The following is a 19992-nucleotide window of genomic DNA, read 5'->3' on the forward strand; positions in this document are numbered from 1 at the left end:
AGACTCCTGACCTATAAAAATTCCAGCTACAATGGTCCTAGGCTGAAAAGTCTGGCATCTTCTCAGTGTGTGGGGTGAGTAGCAGCCCCTCCCCAATGCTGGAAGCCCCAGAAGTCACAACACACATCCCACAGATTTTGCCATATAAACAGCACAGCTTTCACCTTTAAACTCAGGATAGATAAAAGGCAAGCCCAGTCACTGGCACTTATGGACCAAGTCTACAGAATCCTGAAGCACCTGGAGCATGTGACCATATACCACCACCAAATTCTGCAACACTGACAGGCCTAGTAGGAGTATACCAAATTGGATAGAAAAATAACATAGAATCCAATTAAGTTCCATAAAGAAAAGCCGTAACATAGAAAGTTCAGATAGTAACATATAGCATGTAAATCTTCAGATAATGACTTTAGTTAGTCCATTGTGAGATGTAATAGATATGATAATTTTCAGAAATTTTATTTTATTATGTTATGATCATTCCATTAGCTGTTTTGCTTGTTTTGTGTGTGTGGAAATCATAAAATAAACCATGCCTGCGAAGGGGCCATATTTAAAGAGGGTGGGAAACTGAGGCCAATGATAAAGAAAAGTTCATTCTGGAGGTGGGATAGGTATTGAAACATTAAATGCCTAAAATAACTGTATTATGTATTTATAAACCACAGTGTTTAAAAAAGTAAAAAACAGTTATTTTTAAAAGTTAATGTGTTTTCATTAGAATGTATAAAAGTCTTAAGAATTGAAACAAAGCTTATAAATATTTATAATTAAATAAATATGTGTTAAATGATTGTTTAATATTGTTAAATGATTGTTTACTGTATTACTTATAGTAATGTGACTATATTTTAATATTTATTGGTATTCTGTGATTTATAGAATAGTTTAACAGTTTGATGCAAAATGGAACATAAAATGACAAATTCCTATATACATGTTTAGTTAATATTTGACAAAGGAGTTGAAAACCTGAAATGAAGTAAAGACAGCCTCTTCAACAAATTGTACTGGGAAAATTGGATGACTACTTATAAGTGATCAAATCTGGATCCATATATTACAGCTTAAACACAAGTCCACTCAAATTATATTAAGGACCTTGAGATCAGACCTGAATTTATAAAGTATTTGAGAAATATAGAGGCATAATGCCCAAGAGCTAGGCCTCAAAGGAATCTTTACCACTTTGATGCTATTAGCAAAGATTACATAATCAAAACTAAATTGAAGGGGATACATGTTAAGAAGAAATAGATTTGTATGGCAAGAGAAGCATAGGCTAAAACTAGAAGACAACTGAGTAGGAAAGAACATTTGCACTCAAGTCAGATAAAGTATCAGTATGCAGGATATATAAATTACTCACAAAGATCAACTACAAAAATATATAAAATGTAATCAAAAATGGGGAAACAAAATGAACACACACTTCTTTGAGGAAGACCAAAGCATGAATGGCCAACAAATTATGAAATCATTCTACACTGCAACCTGGATGATATTGGAAGGTATTTTAAATGATGTAAGCCTGCAGAAGGATAGACACAGGATGATATCACTTATATCATCTATAATTAGAGAATGCAATGGTTTATAAGGGGAGGCCTAGATCACTTTTGGCCTTATACTATAGGGAGGAAAAGAAAAATAGAATGGAGGGAGTGGGAGAAGAGATAAATGAAAAGCAACCTGCAGCTGAGGTCAAAGGGAATCAGGTACATTGGTAGGGTTAATGAAGAACATAGCTAAATATCCAAATGACAGATTCAATAACACTAAAATCATGAGATACAAACTTCAATAACCAAACTTACATGTTACCTATCAAGATGCCAGATGGGGGTTAGAGTTAGGGAAAGAAAAAAAAACCTGAGACATTGTTGGAGGGAAGCTGACACGAGTAATGGGATTGGTGCTTGAAAATTGAATGTCTAAATCTCAATAATTTTGAAAACCATGGTGCTTTAATAAAATAAAAAATAACTAAAATGTTTAAAAGAAATTCTGTCAAATTTTTTGAAATCACATCAATTATTCACTCTAAATTTTAACCAATACAGTCAATTTTTGTTCAAATTTCTCCTTAAAAATAAAAGGCATTGGTTAAAAATCTTTGCCTAATCTATTTCCGTTGAAATATTTTTGTTCAAAACAAAGAACACACACACCCTCAATATGCTCTCTTCTTTACCTCAAGTTATAAGGGCCTTCTTTCCTTTTACAATTCTGATGGATTACTACACCTTTATCAAATGAAATCTCTCACAGAGAGACAACATTCACTGTCTATTTATTGCATCATAAAGAACAAAGAATTTATATTATTTAATAAAATCAGGATAAAATACATAGAGTTTACTTTTCAAGAACAAAAAGTATCCTTAAAAAGTAATATACCATATATATTATTGGCAATCAAAATATTTAATTATAGCTAATTTTAAGTTGTACTTTATTTAAACTATATTTAGCAATTAGAGTTTCTATTATTTTTTCTGTGCTAGGCATTATTTGGCACTTTCAAAGCTAGGGATGCTATAAAAATATCCTAAAAGCTACAACTTCTGACAAGAATAATTCTAAGAATTAAATGCATATTAACATGCTGATCATTTGAAACAGTAATGATACAGCATTATCAAATCAATGAGTCAGACAATGGATGCAGTGAAACATGAGCCAGTACCCAGAATGCTCACTATTGATGTTGAAATGGTCTAAGATTATGATTAATTGCTTTTGAAATGTTGATCCAAATTGATCTGTCCAATTTTCTGGCACTAGATCTATATGTTAAATCTCACCCTGGAATCACATAAATCAATTTAGTCTGGACTTCTGTAAAAACTGACAGGGGTAGGGAGAAAGACGCAATTTCTGAATTGTCAGTTCACTGACAGATGCTTTTATTTTGCAGTTTTAGTAAAATTAATGGTCTTACCATAGTTGTCATAGGCATCCTCACTTACTCCATGACCATAGTCATAGTATTCAGGCACACTGCAACAGATTTAGACAACAATCAATGTTACTGCCATCAGGAAGAATCAATCTAACTAACATTCATATGAAATATGAAAGCAAGCTGTATACTAACATAAAATTCTAAGAACCTGCAGGCATAGTTTAATAAAATATACTATAAAAAATACAGGTCATTGAAATAGTGTTGTCATTTTTTCATGTCACCTCCATATTCTATGTGTATTCTATTATTTTACAAATTAAATTTCTCCTAAAGTGGAAGTCTACTATTTCAAACTGTCCAAAGAAGAGTTATAAAAGGTATCTTTCAAGAAAAAGTGCACTATAGATGAAAATCTAGTCAATTAAGTATGGCTTTCAGTATTGTTACCTTAAGAAATATGCACCACCTTCATTCTCACTTCCAAACATTGAAATCATATTTATGCTCTCTTCTAGCCCTATAACAATAACTTCTTTATTTCTAAAATTCATAAGCTAACACATACTAACATATTATTTTAGCCCTCTCTACTACTATCCCATTTTCTCATCTGTTTATATAATATTGAATATGACAACAACATTGCACACTAAGGCCTCTATACTATTGTACCCCTACAAAAATATTCTTTTACTAATTATTCTATTATTTTTTATAATTTTCCATTTTGTATCACCTATGAAAGGTTTCCCTTAGTAATATACTTAAGCAGGAATTCACTCTTTATTACCACATACTTTTTGCCTCAGAGTTTTTTAATAACCACTGTCTATGCTACATAGTCAAAATATAAACACAGTTGTTTCCTTTGGGAACAAAGTGGATGTTTCCCACTTTTATATTGTAAACTCTCTTTGGTATAGGACCTGGTCTCTTCTTACTTTACTCACATTGTTCCAGGCAGTTTAATCTAAAAAATTTTTAGCACATGATGCTTCTCAGTGAATATTTATTGAATAATATAATAATTACTCATAAGATAAACACCACTTTCATGAGTAGTGTTATGGAATCAAGTCATATTTTGAAGTATACAACATAAAATAGGAATTTACTTTAATTTTAAGATTTGGAGAATTAATGAAATTTATATTTGACTTAAAAGATCTATAAATAAGTATGATGCTCTAAACTATATTACTCCTTAAATAAGCTCTTTCATTTAAAGTATTATGAATCTTGTTTTTTTGAATTGTATGCATATATGAAAATAATACACTTACTAATCATGCATAATTGTATATGCAAACTTATATGTTTTAATGTCATTAATTTATGTGAAAATATATAGCAAAAATGATTTAGTATGAAATACCAAAATATACATAAGTTGAAATTGGTTGATTTCTGGAATTTAATTGGGAAGAAAGACCAAAATACAGAACATAGGGCCGGAGAGATAGCATGGAGGTAGGTCGTTTGCCTTGCATGCTTGAAGGACCGTGGTTCGAATCCTGCATCCCATATTGTGGTCCCCCAAGCCTGCCAGGAGCGATTTCTGAGCGAAGAGCCAGGAGGAAACCCTGAGCATTGTTGGTTGTGACCCAAAAACCAAAAATAAAAAAAAAATACAGAACAGTATTTGGTTTCCACAGCCCTCTAATCAATCCCATAAGTCTTATTACATAATATTCTTGAGATAATTTCTTGATAATAAGAAAATATTAGGGGCTGGAGAGATAATATGGAGGTAAGGCATTTGACTTGCATGCAGAAGGATGGTGGTTCGAATCCCAGCATCCCATATGGTCCCCTGTGCCTGCCAGGAGCTATTTCTGAGCATAGAGCCAGAAGTAACCCTTGAATACTGCCGGGTGTGACCCCCCAAAAAGAAAATATTAAATAAAACAAAATAGGAAATTAAAACTCTTTGCAATAGAGGTAAAATAGAATCAATGTTTGGCCATCTTAATCTTTTTAGAAAGCCACTGGTAATCACTAATTCAATATTGAAATAAAGTTGAAAATATGGACACATTTCAACCATTTTTGCCCATTATACTTTTGTGCATATATAAATGCATATAGTATGCTCTTCTTTATAACCTACTATTTGAGATTGTAGAATATTAAAGAAGTTGATTGAAACCTTAATGCTTATTTTTTATCCTTTTTTTTTACTGTTCTTTTAATTTCTTAATTTTTTTTGTACCACACTCAGTGGTAATCAGGTTTATCTTGACTATATATTCTCTTTCTTGTGACAATAGAAATGATACTTCTCAATTAAGAAACATTATAGGGGCCGGGCGGTGGCGCTAGAGGTGCCTGCCTTGCCTGCGCTAGCCTTGGACGGACCACGGTTCGATCCCCCGGCGTCCCATATGGTCCCCCAAGCCAGGAGCAACTTCTGAGCGCATAGTCAGGAGTAACCCCTGAGCGTCAACGGGTGTGGCCCAAAAACCAAAAAAAAAAACATTATAAATGTGCAATAAACTTTTAAGATTTTTACAATGATTCCCTGGATGATCAAGAATTTAACAGTCAGAATATCATTTAACAAACAGCATAACTAATGAGGATTTAGGGAAAATTAAGACATTCACATTTATAATAAACATTATGTTCCCAGATTGTGCTACATAAACAACAGCACCAAAATCACCTAGAGACATTGCTAAATTATTATTGCATTTAAAGATTATTTTTGTATTTTTGTTTGCTTGTTTGTTTTTTGCTTTTGGGAGGCACACCCTGTGACGCTCAGAAGTTCCTCCTGAATATACTCTCAGATATCACTTCAGGCTTGGGGGACCAAACGGGATTCCAGGGGATGAAACCGCCGTCTGTCCTAGGGTTAGTAGAGTGCAAGGCAAATGCCCTACTACTTGTCCCACCGCTCAGGCCCCAAGATTGATTGATTGATTGATTGATTGATTGGTTTTTGGGCCACACCAGCGGGCGCTCAAGAGTCACTCCTGGCTTTTGTACTCAGAAATTGCTCCTAGCAGGCTGGGGGACCATATGGGTTGCCGGGAATCGACTGAGTCCCTCCTCCTTCGGCTGCATGCAGGGGTCTCAAACTCGTGGCCGGCAGGCCGCAAACGGCCCTCCGTACAACATTTTGTGGCCCTGCCCTAGAGGAATCTTTTGTTTTGTTTTGTTTTGTTTTAGTTGTTTGGGTTACACCCCCCAATGTTCAAGGCTTACTACTGACTCTGCACTCAAGGATCACTCCGACTTTGCCTCCTGCGGCCCTCAGGTAAATTGAGTTTGAGACCCCTGAAAGCCCTACAGCTGTGCTATCTCTCTGACCCCCTGCATTTAAAGTTTAATTGATGAAGATATGAGAAGAAAAGGACAAGACTAAAGAAAACTAAAAAAGAAACTATTATAACAAATAATCCACACCAAACATTCTGTATTTTAAATCTTAAAAATTATATAAATGAATAATAGGAACATTTAATATATTTGTAAAAAATATAGGATAATGCCAAATATCAGAGAACAATCTCTTTATATAGAGTAAATTCTATGCATTTTATATAATTTCTCATTTACTAGTTAGGGAACTATTTTTCATAGACAAGTATCTTCAGGGTTAGTGAATAAACATCCTTACAGCTAAATGTTCTTTTGCAACTCATTTAGAAAACAAGGGAAGCACACAAAAGTGAGTGTGACAATAATAAAATAATTTCAAATTTAAAACCAAACTTCTCAAAAAAATTTTTTTTGGTTTTTTCAGCCACACCCGTTTGATGCTCATGGGTTACTCCTGGCTAAGCGCTCAGAAATTGCCCCTGGCTTGGAGGGGCCATATGGGATGCCGGGGATCAAACTGTGGTCCTTCCTGGGCTAGCACTTACAAGGCAGACACCTTACCTCTAGCGCCACCTCCCTGGCCCCAAAACTTCTGAATCTTGATGCATCATCATTAGAAGCTCAATTAACAGAATGACTCACAATGAGTCATTCCTGGATTGCACCATGAAATAAACATCTGATTTTCAATTTACACATAGAGAAGACTTACCATATTCCACTGCCTGCTTTAGAGTTTTCTTGTAAAATAAATATTATCTAGCTTAAACAAGAGAACTTTATATCTCTATTATCAGTGCAGTTAAATTCAGAAAACTATGTATAATAGAAGAAGAGTAATTAAAATCTCACTACGTTGGGCATAGGTACAGGGTGCGGGAAGCGTATAGGAAAAATTTGGATTTAATGCTACATGTCTATTTAGGTGATACTAGAAAAAAAGTTGGACAAACTGGTAGTCCTCTTTGTTACAGTTAGAACTATTTAAAAATATGTTAACTTATATAAGTATGGGTCATTTATCAACAAGAAGTAAATGAATATAATTTTGATAAAGAGGCTATTTGATTTGTTATATAATTTGGTTATATAAATCAAAGTGAGAAAAGCTTTGTAAATTTAACTTATGGGCAAGGTTGGGAACCAGATAAAAGGTGAGAGAGCACATGTCTAGAATGTGCAGGCCCCTTAGTTCTGATCCCTGGCAATTCATGGTTCACTAGACATCACAAGCATAGATCTGTTCTTTCCTAGCACCACTAGACGAGTTCCCCAAAGCAAAACAAAAATGAAAATAAACTTACATCTATTGCAGCTCTATTTGTAGTAGCTAAGGTTTGAAGCAAAGTGCCCAACAACAAAAAGTGGATAAAAATTGTGGAACATATTCACAGTGGAATTTTACTCAGTTGCAAAAGAAAAATGAAATCTTGCATTTTGTTTCAATGTTGATAGAACTGACAGTGCTTATTTAGCAAAGAAAGTCAGAAGCAAAACAAAAAACATCAGGTGATACCCCTCATGTTTAATATTTATAGGAACAAATCAAGAAATTAGGTAATAGTCAATAAAATGATATAAGATTATAACAACAGAAATGAAGTTATTAATTCAGGGTGTGGAAGAAGGTGGGGGAGGGATTGATGGAAGAGAGCTGGGGTCAGTGGTTGAGGGCTACAGGAACAGAGGGTATATTGCAGGATCATTGTATGCTAATGAATAAGTATTAATATTAAAGTAAATATGTTACTTAATAAACAGTAATAATAATTGGCTGAAATAATTGGATAAATTAATTATTTAGATATTCTAGAAGCTAGGAACAATGCATTTTGCTTAAATGTGTTTTACATGTATTTTCATTACATTTTGCTACCACTTGTGGTCTGCAAATAGTCTCGGGTTTCCAAATGTGCACCAGCAGTAAGCATGATGAGGGTGTACTCTTTACAACTCTAGTATGATAGGGAGAGGTAATTCTTCAATTAAATTAAAACAACTCTTACTGTAAATATAATATAATTTTCATAAAAGAGAAGTCATGTTGCTAAATGTACACAGTAAAAATTGTTAAGACTATTATTAGGTATTTTTAATTATTAATTTATTTATTATAGGCACTGTGGCATATAATACTGTTAATATATTCCTTTACTGGTAGAGTTTCAAGAATAAAACATCAAGCACCACACCTTCCATCAGACTATTTGTTTCCTTCTACCACTGGCCCGGTGACACACCCTCCACACCCATACATCCTATTAGTAGGAATCCTATATAGTAAGAAATAAGCTTCCTATTAATGTAATCAGTTTTTGTTATTGTTGGATATTGTTTTATTTCCTTGTATGTCTCTGAACATCTCACATATAAAATAGATTCTTCTGTATCCATACTTCTCCTTCTGACTAACTTTACTCAGAACTATAGCCTCCAGATCCATGCATACAGCAGCAAGTTGCCTGACGTATCTTTTTTCTAAACAATATTATTCTTATACTATAGCTTTTGTAGTGCTATACATTCTATTCCAATTTTTTTTATTGTTCTGTGACCTTTCTAAGGAACTTTTATCTATACAAGTATGATATATTACATGTAATATATATACATACATATGTAAATGTAAAGAAAACAAATGACTGTACAGAATTATATTAGATGCTTTACAGAAAGCTTTTAGGTGACAGAATAGAGATGTCACTTGACAAAGAAATTAATAGGATATGGGATCAGAGATAACATCAAATATTTTCAATTATGCTCTAGTGAATAACTGAGATTTGGATTACAATATATACAATTTTTGCTCAGTAATCTCCTTTTTGAATTCTTATGGGAAAGAAAATCAAATATTTGCCTTCTATTTACCTAGAAGTGTGATCTCATTAAAGTTATTTTTAATTCTAAAAATATTTATTAAACAACAGTACTATCCTGGGTATTAAGACAGTAAAGGATACATTATTCACATCTCTTTTAGATGTGCTGGAATAGTAAGAAAGTACTGCAAAATGTCTGAAATAAATACTATATTTTATTTTGTTCTATTTAGTTAGGAATAGTCTTAAACAAACTTATTTACCAGACACTAGTATAAATTCTAGGGCTATTAAATAGTTAACAACATAACAAGAATGCCTGTCGTAAGAGTTCACAAACAAAATAATAAGTGAATAACAACAAAGTATTAAACTATAGACTAAGTAAAATAGGTTGTACTATGACAAAATATTAGAGCTCAAGTTTTCATAAAGGTAGTCAATTACAGTTAAGTGCAAAAGTACTTTACAATACCTAATAGGAATAAATAAAGGAGAAAAAGGAGTGCGCCTTAGAAATAATATGCTAAGAAAAAGGAAAAGAAAACAAAAGTTCATGCCATAAGTGATTGCTCAGAGATATCAGTTTATTACTCATATGTAAGTTCTCAGGCTAGGAAAATTAGGGCAGTGATACAAATTCTTTCTCCTCCATCCTTCTTCTCAAAGCTGTGTATTGAACTCACTTTCCACTTTCTCTGCATCCTTTATTTTATGAACAGATTCAATACAAGATTTTACTGTCCACAAATTATTTTATAACTAAATGAATTTTTATATAAAATAACAGTATATAAAGGTTCTCAGTGTCATAATGGTATTTATAATATTGTAAAGTTTGAAAAGCATTTTTCATTAAAACATCAGAATTCATCATTTAGGTTCTGTGTAAGGTAATATAGTGACATAGAGAAAGCATTAAGTATTTTTAAACAATCTATGCACTTGAAAACTGATAACTAAAATATAAATGAGTAGTGATCTCTGAGTCCACTCTCATAACTAATAGTTTAGGTAGATGAAAGTTATGTCTTATAATACTTATTGGACTGCTGTCAATTTTAAGATTTTTAAAATGGAATGTTTTAAATCATCAATACAGTGGATATAACACAAGGATGAAAGTCATAAAGAGAAAGCATAAGAAATAAAATATATACTATTTGTAACAGCTAGTTATGTATATATATATATATAAATTTTTAATCCCATAATTTATGGTGCTGGAGTGATAGTACAGAAAGTAGAGTGGTTGTTTTACATTAAACCAACCTGAGTTTGTTCCCTGATGTCCCATATGATCCCCATATGGAATAATTTCTGAGTGCATAAGCAGGCTAAACTTGAGAATCACTAGGTCTGGCTCAAAAATTCACAAAAAATTTTAGTCCCATAATTTATATTAAAAGTACAAGTACACCAGTCTGGAGAATTAGTATAGTGGTTAGGGTGCTTGCCTTGCACACTTAGACTGAGAATTCAATCCCCAAAGACTCATACGTTACTCTAAGCATCACCAGGCATAATTCTTGATTTAGGAGCCAGGAGTAACCCCTGAATATCAGGTGTGAGCTAAATTCAAAATTAAAAAAATATATAATGAATATCTCAAGTTAAAGTACTGTTAATTAAAAAAATTAATTGTGGAGAAGTATAACTTATATAGCTATATTAAGTGGATAAATTTCACACATTTCAGATTTTAGTTAAATATTATTTTAAAAAAAATTTGCTTGATTTTTTGTTGGCAAGTGAAAAATAAAGCACACTAGTTTAACTTTCTACTAAAAATTAATATTCACATATGTGATAATTTGCATTGTTGAGAATTCACTGCCATTATATTCTATATCTAGTAAATAAACCTGTTGCAAAAATAAACCAATCTTCTTTTTCCTAAGGGTTACTCTAGCTATTCGTGGGTGTCTATTGTTCCTAATAAATTTTAGGAGTTTTTTGAATCACTTCTTTGAAGAATGTCATGGTTAAAGGAATTGCATTAAATCTATACAATGCTTTGAGGAGTATTGCCATTTTAGTGATGTTAATCTTCCTACTCCATGCACAAAATATGTATCTCCATTTTCCTGTGCCCTCTTATATTTCTTGAAGCAGTGATTTGTAGTTTTCTTAGTATAGGCACTTCACCTCTTTACTTAAGATGACTCCAAGTATTTGAGATTGTGTGGCCCTAATGTGAATGGGATTTGTTTTTAATGTAGATATCTTCTCTTTCATTACACTGAAACACACAAACATGTTGGTAATCATGGTTTTTAAGTAAAGATATTAAAACATAATAAAAAATGAAATATAATAATATCTTCACTTAAGCATCATGTTTACAAACATGTTTGTAGTTGGGTTTTAGCCATAACAAAGAACACCCCCTTCACCAGTGCAACCCTTCCAACAATGACCCCCTTATTCCTCCTCCCCATCCCTTGCCTGTATTGAGATAGGCCTTCTATTTCTCTTACTCAATACGATTCTCATGATAGTTGTTAGTGCAGTTATATTTCTAACTGCACTCTACTCTCTGTGGTAAGCTTCACATCATGGGCCAGTCCTTCCAGCCCTCATTGTATTTTCTCTGAGTATTATTAAAATACTGTCTTTTATTTTTAAACCCTCAGATGAGTGAGACTATTTTGTTTCTATCCCTCTCCCTCTAACTTATTTCACTCAGCATAATAATTTCCACGTTCATCCATATATAGGAAAATATCATGATTTCATTTTGCTGACAGCTGCATAGTATTCCATTGTGTATATGTGTCACAGTTTCTTTAGCCACTTATCTGTTGTTGGGCATCTGGGTTGTTTTCTTATACATGGATGGACATGTAGAGTATTATGCTGAGTGAAATGACCCAGAGAGAAAAGGATAGATAAAGCATAATCTCACTCATGTGTAGGATATAAGAAAAGCAATATAATATCCAGAGTATTATCAAGTTAATAATACCCAGAGACAATAGAGATGAAGGTCAGATGGTCCAGAACAGGATAGAAAGATTTCCACTAAGAGCAGTGAGTTAAGCAAAGTAGGGTAGGGTCTACTAGGACAATGATAGATGGAACTGATTGCTCTGGATAAGAAAAGCTATATTCCCCTGAAGTATTGTACAAATTTAATCTTTCTAAGGACAATGATGACAATCTTCAAAGAAGTGGCTACAAAACTCCTGAAATTTATTTGGAATAATAAACACCCATAAATAGCTAAAGTGGCCCTTATTAAAAAAAATAGGAGGCATAACTTCCTTCAACTTTAAATTGTATTACAATGCAATAGTCATAAAAACAGCTTGATATTGGAATAAAGACAGAACCTCAGATCAATGGATAGACTTGAGTATTGGAGAAAGTTCTCCAGATGATCAATTAATATTTGATAAAGGGGCAAGAAATGCAAAATAGAGCGTGGAAAGTCTCTTCAACAAGTGGTGATGTAACTAGTCAGCCACATGCAAAAAGATGAAATTGACCTCCATCTAACACCATTCAAAAAGGTCAAATAAAATGGATTATAGAGATTGCTATCAGACCTAAAACCATAAGGTATATAGAAGAACACATTGGTAAGACACTTTTAACATTAAAACTAAAGGCATCTACAAGTAGAAAACACCACTGTCCAAACACGTGGAAGCAGAGGTAAACAAATGGGACTACATTATACTGAGAAGCTTCTTCACCTCAAAGGCCACACACAGAATGGGAGAAACTATTCACCCAATACCCATCAGATAAGGAGCTAATATCAAAGATATACAAGTTACTGACAGAACTTAAGAAAAATAACATCTAACCCAATCAAAAATGGGAAGAAGAAATGAACAATTACTTGCTCAAAGGAGAAATACAGATGGACAAAAGGCATATGAAAAAATGTTCCACGTCCCTAATCATAAGGAACTTGCAAATCAAAACAAAAATGAGGTATCATCTCATGCCACAGAAACTGCCACACATCACAAAGAACAAGAACAGTATTGCTAGAGAGGATATGTGTAAGAGATATATTGCTGGTGGGAGTGACATCTAGTTCAACCTTCCTGGAAAAAATATGGATATTCCTTAAAAAACTGGAAATTGAGTTCCTGTGTGATCTTGCTATACCACTCCTAGGGGTATATTCGAGGAACACAAAAACACAATACAAACATGCCTCCAGCACACCTATATTTATTGCAGCTCTATTTACAATACTCTGAATCTGGAAACAACCCAGAGGCCTGACAACAGTTGAGTGGATAAACAAACATTTGTACATATACACAATGGAATACTATTCATCTGTCAGGAAAAATGAAGTCATGAAATTTTCCTATATATAGATGGACATGGAAATTATTATTCTGAGTGAAATAAGTCAGAGGGGGGAATATAGACACAGAATAGTCCCACTTATTTGTGAGATTTTTCTTTTTGTTTTTTTTTGGGGGGGGCACATCTGTTTGATGCTCAGAGGTTACTCCTGGCCATGTGCTCAGAAATCACTCCTGACTTGGGGGGGTTCATATGGGACACCGGGGGATTGACCCACAGTTCATCCTAAGCTTACCTCTAGTACCACCACTCCGGCCCTCATCTGTGAGATTTAAGAAAAATAAAAGACAATATGGTAACAATACCCATAGACAATAGTGATGAGAGCTGGAAGGATCAGCCCACAATATCAAGCTTACCAAGATTGGTAAACACAGTTAGAGAAATAATTGCACTAACAACTGTCATGAAAATGAAAGTGAGAGAGATAAATAACAATGCTTGTCTTCAAGACAGGCAGGAGTTTGGGAAGGGGGAATATAGGACATAAGTGGCTGAAGGTTCCACTGGTGAAGGGTGTGTACATTTTATGACTGAAACTCAATTATGATCTTGTAACATGCTTGTAACCATGATGCTTAAATAAAGATATTAGGGGGGGAAAAGAACTCAGTGCTGAAAGTCAATAAACTAAGATAAGGCACCTCTTCATTAACAATAGTGCAAATCAGAGTGTCAAAAAAGGAATTGAGAGGGGCCAGAGAGATAAGCACAGTGATAGGGCATTTGCTTGCAAGCAGCCGACCCAGGATCATCGGTGGTTCGAATCCTGGCATCCCATATGGTCCCCCGTGCCTGCCAGGAACAATTTCTGAGCACAGAGCCAGGATTAACCCCTGAGCGCTGCCAGGTGTGGTCCAAAAATCAACCCCCCCAAAAAAAAGTGAGAGAGAGGGAGAGAAAGGGAGAGACAGAAAAGCAATTTGCCTGCCCTAGCAAAGCAGGCATGGAAGGAAATTGGAAGACTTTGGTGACAAATAGGGTGCACTGATGAAGGAGGCTGTACATTGCTATGTTTTTTTGTTTGTTTGTTTGTTTTTTCGGGCCACACCTGTTTGATGCTCAGGGGTTACTACTGGCTAAGCGCTCAGAAATTGCCCCGGGCTTGGGGGGATCATATGGGATGCTGAGGGATCGAACCACAGTCCTTCCTTGGCTAGGGTTTGCAAGGCAGACACCTTACCCCTAGTGCCACCTCACGGGCCCCACATAGCTATGATTTAAATCCAACAATGAACAATATTTTTAGTCACACTGCTTAAATAAAGCAATTAAAAAAAGAAAGAAAGAAATGATGGCTGGAGAGATAGCATCTGGCAGGGCATTTGTCTGTGTGCAGCTGACCAGGTTTTGATCACTGACATTCCATCCCAGCCAGGTCTCTGGAGCCTGCCAAGAGTGATTTCTGAGTACAGAGCTAGGACTAACCTTTGAGCACCATGGGTGTCTCCTAAACAAAAGAAAACAAACAAACAAACATAAAGAAATAATCTCTACCTTAAAAATAATTTTTTTTGTGGTTTTTGGGTCACACCTGGCAGTGCTCAGGGGTTATTCCTGGCTCCAGACTCAGAAATTGCTCCTGGCAGGCACAGGGGACCATATGGGGCACCAGGATTCGAACCGATGACCTCCTGCATGAAAGGCAAACGCCTTACCTCCATGCTATCTCTCCAGCCCCCTTAAATATAATTTCTACCTCAAGTATTAAAGAGAAGCTTCAATGGTCTCATGATAATTGAATAGTACACATAAAACACACAATAACTATAAGTAATGGGTGACAATATAATCAATGAAGCTATAAAATATCTTCCTCCTTTCACATATATTAAGCTTGCAATGTCAATAGAGATTTAATATTTTGAAACATTATAAGATAGGAAATGACCATAAATGGTCTGTTTAGTCTTAGTTGAAGATATTCAGTGCCCATAGGCATGAAATATATGCAAATTATTCTTGAAAAAGTGACATGTTTGTTCTGCTCATAGGTATCTCTTGTAGAATATGATCAGATTTTTAATAATCTCCTTTAGAGAAAATGGTTGGGTTTGGAGTACAATCTCGAGCCAAATGAGAAATACATATATATATTTATATATGTACTTACATATATATATATTTACTTTTTGGGGGGTGGGGGATTTAATACTATACAGAAAATTCTGCTAATGTTTCTCTTTATAGAACCTATTTAACCTTTCCATTATTTACAATCATTCGGGCTTGTATTTTTCCTACATTACCCATTATTATATAAATTAGGGATGAACATATTTATTAGAAAAACATTAATATTTTGCTTTATCATGTAGAATTTTTATTAAACATAGCAATTATTTTCCATAAATAAGACTTCCAATTGGCTAATTATGCTTGGTGCTGTGCTACCAGTCATTATTAAATGAACTGGTATTATTAAATGCTTTTGGTATAAATACACAGAAGTTACTGAACCATTGTTTGCAATGGATATCACTTTTACTTTACATGTATTTTTTGTGCTGTCACAATTCATGAATATCAGTAAAATTTCTGAGCTATAAATAACAGTATAATTACTCATTATTTTAGTACTTTAATCTAGTTGATTTTGGGATTTATTTCACTAGTACAAGCTGAACTATGGCTATTTGACAGAGTATTATAGTTTTTTCGATTCAGTAAACAAATATAAACTCACACGTGTGTGTAACATTCCAGAACTACTTCACTCACTACTGATTAAAGAATTAGTTCATGTTCTGGAATTCAGAAATTTGAAAGAATCAAACAAACTGGGGAAAGAGTGTAAGGAATAAAAAGACTGTAACAAATTCTTTTAGTGCATAAAAAGGCTACAGTCATACAGAAACTCTTGTCATATAATTTAAATAAGGTGATGATCTCTTATGGACTTCATATTTTGAATATGATCTCCTTTTCATTCCCCCACATACCTTCCAGCAGTGCTCAGAACTTACTTCTGACTCTGTGCTCTAGGATTAAACTTGGTGTATTTGGGAGATGGTATATTGAGTTGGGAGTAAATTGAGGTTAGCTGTATCAATACAAGTGCTCTACTCCCTGTACTATATCCCTCTGGCCCCAGATAAGTTTTACCCAACACATCAGAGTAGGCTGTTCTCCATTTCTGTCACCTTTATATGTGAAATTAACATCAATAATTTCTATGGGCCTCAAGAAAAACTCTTACTGTAAGTTATCAAGCATTATAGACTACATTTTGCTCCATGTATATGCATTTATAAGTTAGGAGGGATAAAGAGAAAACACAAGAACTTCTGGTAATTATGATGAACATAGAGATGAGTGATTTCTTATCCATGTTACATAAAAATTATACAAGAGCTTCTGGTAATCTAAATTTTATTGTCAAAACTTCATCTACTGAATTTTTTAAATCATCTATATCAACTCAGATTGCCTCAAAATAGGACTCTATTCTTCCTTGATCCCACAACCACATAACCCTTCTAATTTTTTTTAACAAGCAGCCCTATTGAACCCTGAGCTCCAATCTAAGAGTAAAATGGGGTTGGATGATAGGAAGTCCATCATCTTTATGGTTGCTAAAATCAAAGTAATATCTTCTTTATCAATCCTTATTTTTAATAATTTGACATTTAAGCACTGAGTACCTAAGCTTGGTTTTGGTAACACTAATATGAATTAAAATTAAAATTAATATTAATATGACATAATTTATGCTTAAATAAATCTCCATATGCAGGTTCTGTCATATGAATCTCCTGGTAGTAACCAGGGTATATTCCAGACTCTACACTCAGGAATAATTTCAGAATTCTCATGGTCATAAAATCATATGGGGTTCTGAGGATCAAACAATATTTGATTATGTGCAACACAAATGACCTTTCCATAGATTATTGCTACAGCCCTTGTTCTCCACTTAACATTTCTTTATTTGCTTTTGAGCCATACTTGAGTCATTGCTCAGGGGCAACTACTGAGTCTCTGCTCAGGGATCACTTCTGCAGTCCTCAATTGATCAAATGTAGTACTGAGATCAACCACAGTCACAAGCAAGGCAATTACAATGTCATCTAGTCTAATACTGAAAGGAACCCCTAGGTGGGTTTTTAGAAATGTTCTTCAGAAATATCCAACAATGGAAATGTCACTAAAACTAAAGACTACTTTTGTGTTCAGCTTTAAAAAAAACTGCAGACATATAGGATGATGGTAGAACTGTCTTGGCAGCAGTTTATTTAGAAATAACCTAGGTGACCAGTGGAAAATATGTTCAATAATGTGACATAGTCACTTAAGAAAGCCATACCATCATGGGGCTGGAGTGGTGGAGCAAGTGGTAAGGTATCTATCTGCCCGCATTAGCCTAGGACAGACCATTGGTTCGATCCCTTAGCCAGGACTGATTTCTGAATGCATAGCCAGAAGTAACCCCTGAGGCTCACTGGGGCATCGCCCCAAAACAAAACAAAACAAAACAAAAACAAACAAAAAGAAACAAATAAAAAGAGAAGCTATACTATCAGATAATAGTTAATGGTTTAAAGACAATAAGCATAGGATGTAATAAAGCCATTTATTTGCAGCAGTCAACTTTCATTTGATATAATATTCCTCATAAGTATACTGTGCTGCAATTAAAGATCATGACTTGCTACATTTAAAAGAGAAGAAGTGTTATCTGATGAAATGGGGATTTATGATATCCCAAAAGAGTCTAAAATCTATAGCTACATCGACATGTTTTGTGTTGGTTGCAACTTATCTATTATATGCTAAATGGACATAAATGTTTTACTGAACAGTTATCTACAACAGGGTCTGTAAAGTATAAAACCTTTCAGTGAAGGGAAGCAGCTTGGCTTTCTGATCTAGTAGTCCCCAAAGAGGTCTTGTGAAGTGGATGCCCTTTTGAGAGAGATGTATCAACTTCCTGATTTAAGACATGCATTATGAAAAAGAAAAAGTAATTTGCTTAAAATACAAATACAATGTGGTTATTATGTACACTAGCTTGTTATTAGTAAAATATCATTTAACAGTCACAATGTAGTAATATCTTGCAACAATCAACAAATATTTATTAATGTCATGTTTTAAAATGTCCATGGGGCTAGAGCAGTGGCACAGCAGTAGGGCATTTGCCTTGCAAGCGGCTGACCTAGTTCAGATAGTGGTTTGATCAGCCAGCGACCCATATGGTCCCCCAAGCCATGAGCAATTTCTGAGCGCATAGCCAGGAGTACCCCCTGAGCGTAATCGGGTGTGGCTCCCCCAGAAAATGGCCAAAGATTTGTTGATAAGGCTGGGCTTGTTTTGGGGCTTTGTTAAAAGTTATTAGGTGGAACTGAAGTATTCTTTGATTTGACTAAGTGCTCCTTAACAATGTACAGAAATGGTGGCTTTGATTGGACTAATGGCTCTAATCACCAGGCAACTCCTCACAACAATTCAAAGGGTAAGTTGGAAATGTACAGAATTTTGTTGAAGTAGAATGCAGGGCAGTGATGCATCAGGAAAATATACTCTGCTCCTATTCATCTTTTATTATGTAAAATATCCAAGCAGTAAAAACATCAACACATATAAAACCAAGATATTTAGAGGATTTTAATTATTCACGTTGAAGAATTTTCTTTATATTAAATCATATTAATTTTTATTGTTTTACTTGTTTATTGAGCTACAATCTTGCATATTAAGGAGCTTTTCATGATTTGTGCTTTGGGTCACTTGGTATTCAGGAAGTTTTGGATCAAATTGGAATTGAATAAGCAACGTTAAGTATGTCAGTGACTTAAAACCTGCACTATCCCACGAAACCTTTAAAACCTTCAGGTTTCTATTTTGATGAAATTGAAGAAAGTAGACTTTAGAAATCAGTGGCTGGGGCTACATAGAGATTTTTTTCTATATATGAATTTTTAAATAAAAATAGTCTGCATCTAAATACCTAGATAATTTCTTGAAATAATTATTCTGCCCATCTATATATTTTCTACAAATGATGAAAAAACTTTTGTTTGTTGAACCTGATGAATATTGAAGTCTAATATCTCTTCTATTGAATCACCTGAATTTTAACTAATTAATGTGAAGGGGCTAAGTTATACATACTGCTGCATATATAAAATCAAGAGAGCTTGTGTTTTTTGTTTTGGATACTTGTATTTACTGCACTGAACAATCACAATTGAGGTAGTCTAGGCAATATGACCAAAGTTGGCTCAATTAAGTATTAGATGTGTCTGGCACATAACTGAAGCTGGGAATTATGTGGAATAAGGAGTTATAGAAAATAGAGGAAGCCATAAAACCAAGTAATGTTTGAAATGACAAGATATAATCAGAAAGGAATATTCCTGCAGCCACCTCAAAACAAAGGCTAGATCCCAAATGGAGAGAATTAATTTATGCCCTTTAAGACCAAGGGGGTTAAGATTTGTTTATTGACAACCCCCTAGGAAGAAACTTCAATTTGTACACTCAAATTAAATCAACTTGCATAAGACCTCTATGCAATCTCATTTTTTGAGTTTATAATCTTTTTTTTTCAAGAACCCTATTTTTTCTTTTTTTAAATAATTTTTTTTG

The 19992-nt window shown here is 34.1% G+C and overlaps 1 protein-coding gene across 1 annotated transcript in view; it reads right to left on the reverse strand.

Moving 5' to 3' along the window:
* Nucleotides 1–19992, reverse strand: part of KHDRBS2 (KH RNA binding domain containing, signal transduction associated 2) — a 412537-nt gene that overhangs the window by 34148 nt on the left and 358397 nt on the right. Inside the window, exon 8 of the mRNA XM_049776928.1 lies at nt 2951–3009. Within this exon, the coding sequence (XP_049632885.1) occupies nt 2951–3009 (59 nt within the window). The remainder of the gene's footprint in view (nt 1–2950; nt 3010–19992) is intronic.

The sequence above is a fragment of the Suncus etruscus genome, chromosome 7, assembly GCF_024139225.1.
Source record: "Suncus etruscus isolate mSunEtr1 chromosome 7, mSunEtr1.pri.cur, whole genome shotgun sequence".
In the NCBI taxonomy this organism is placed as follows: Eukaryota; Metazoa; Chordata; class Mammalia; order Eulipotyphla; family Soricidae; genus Suncus; species Suncus etruscus.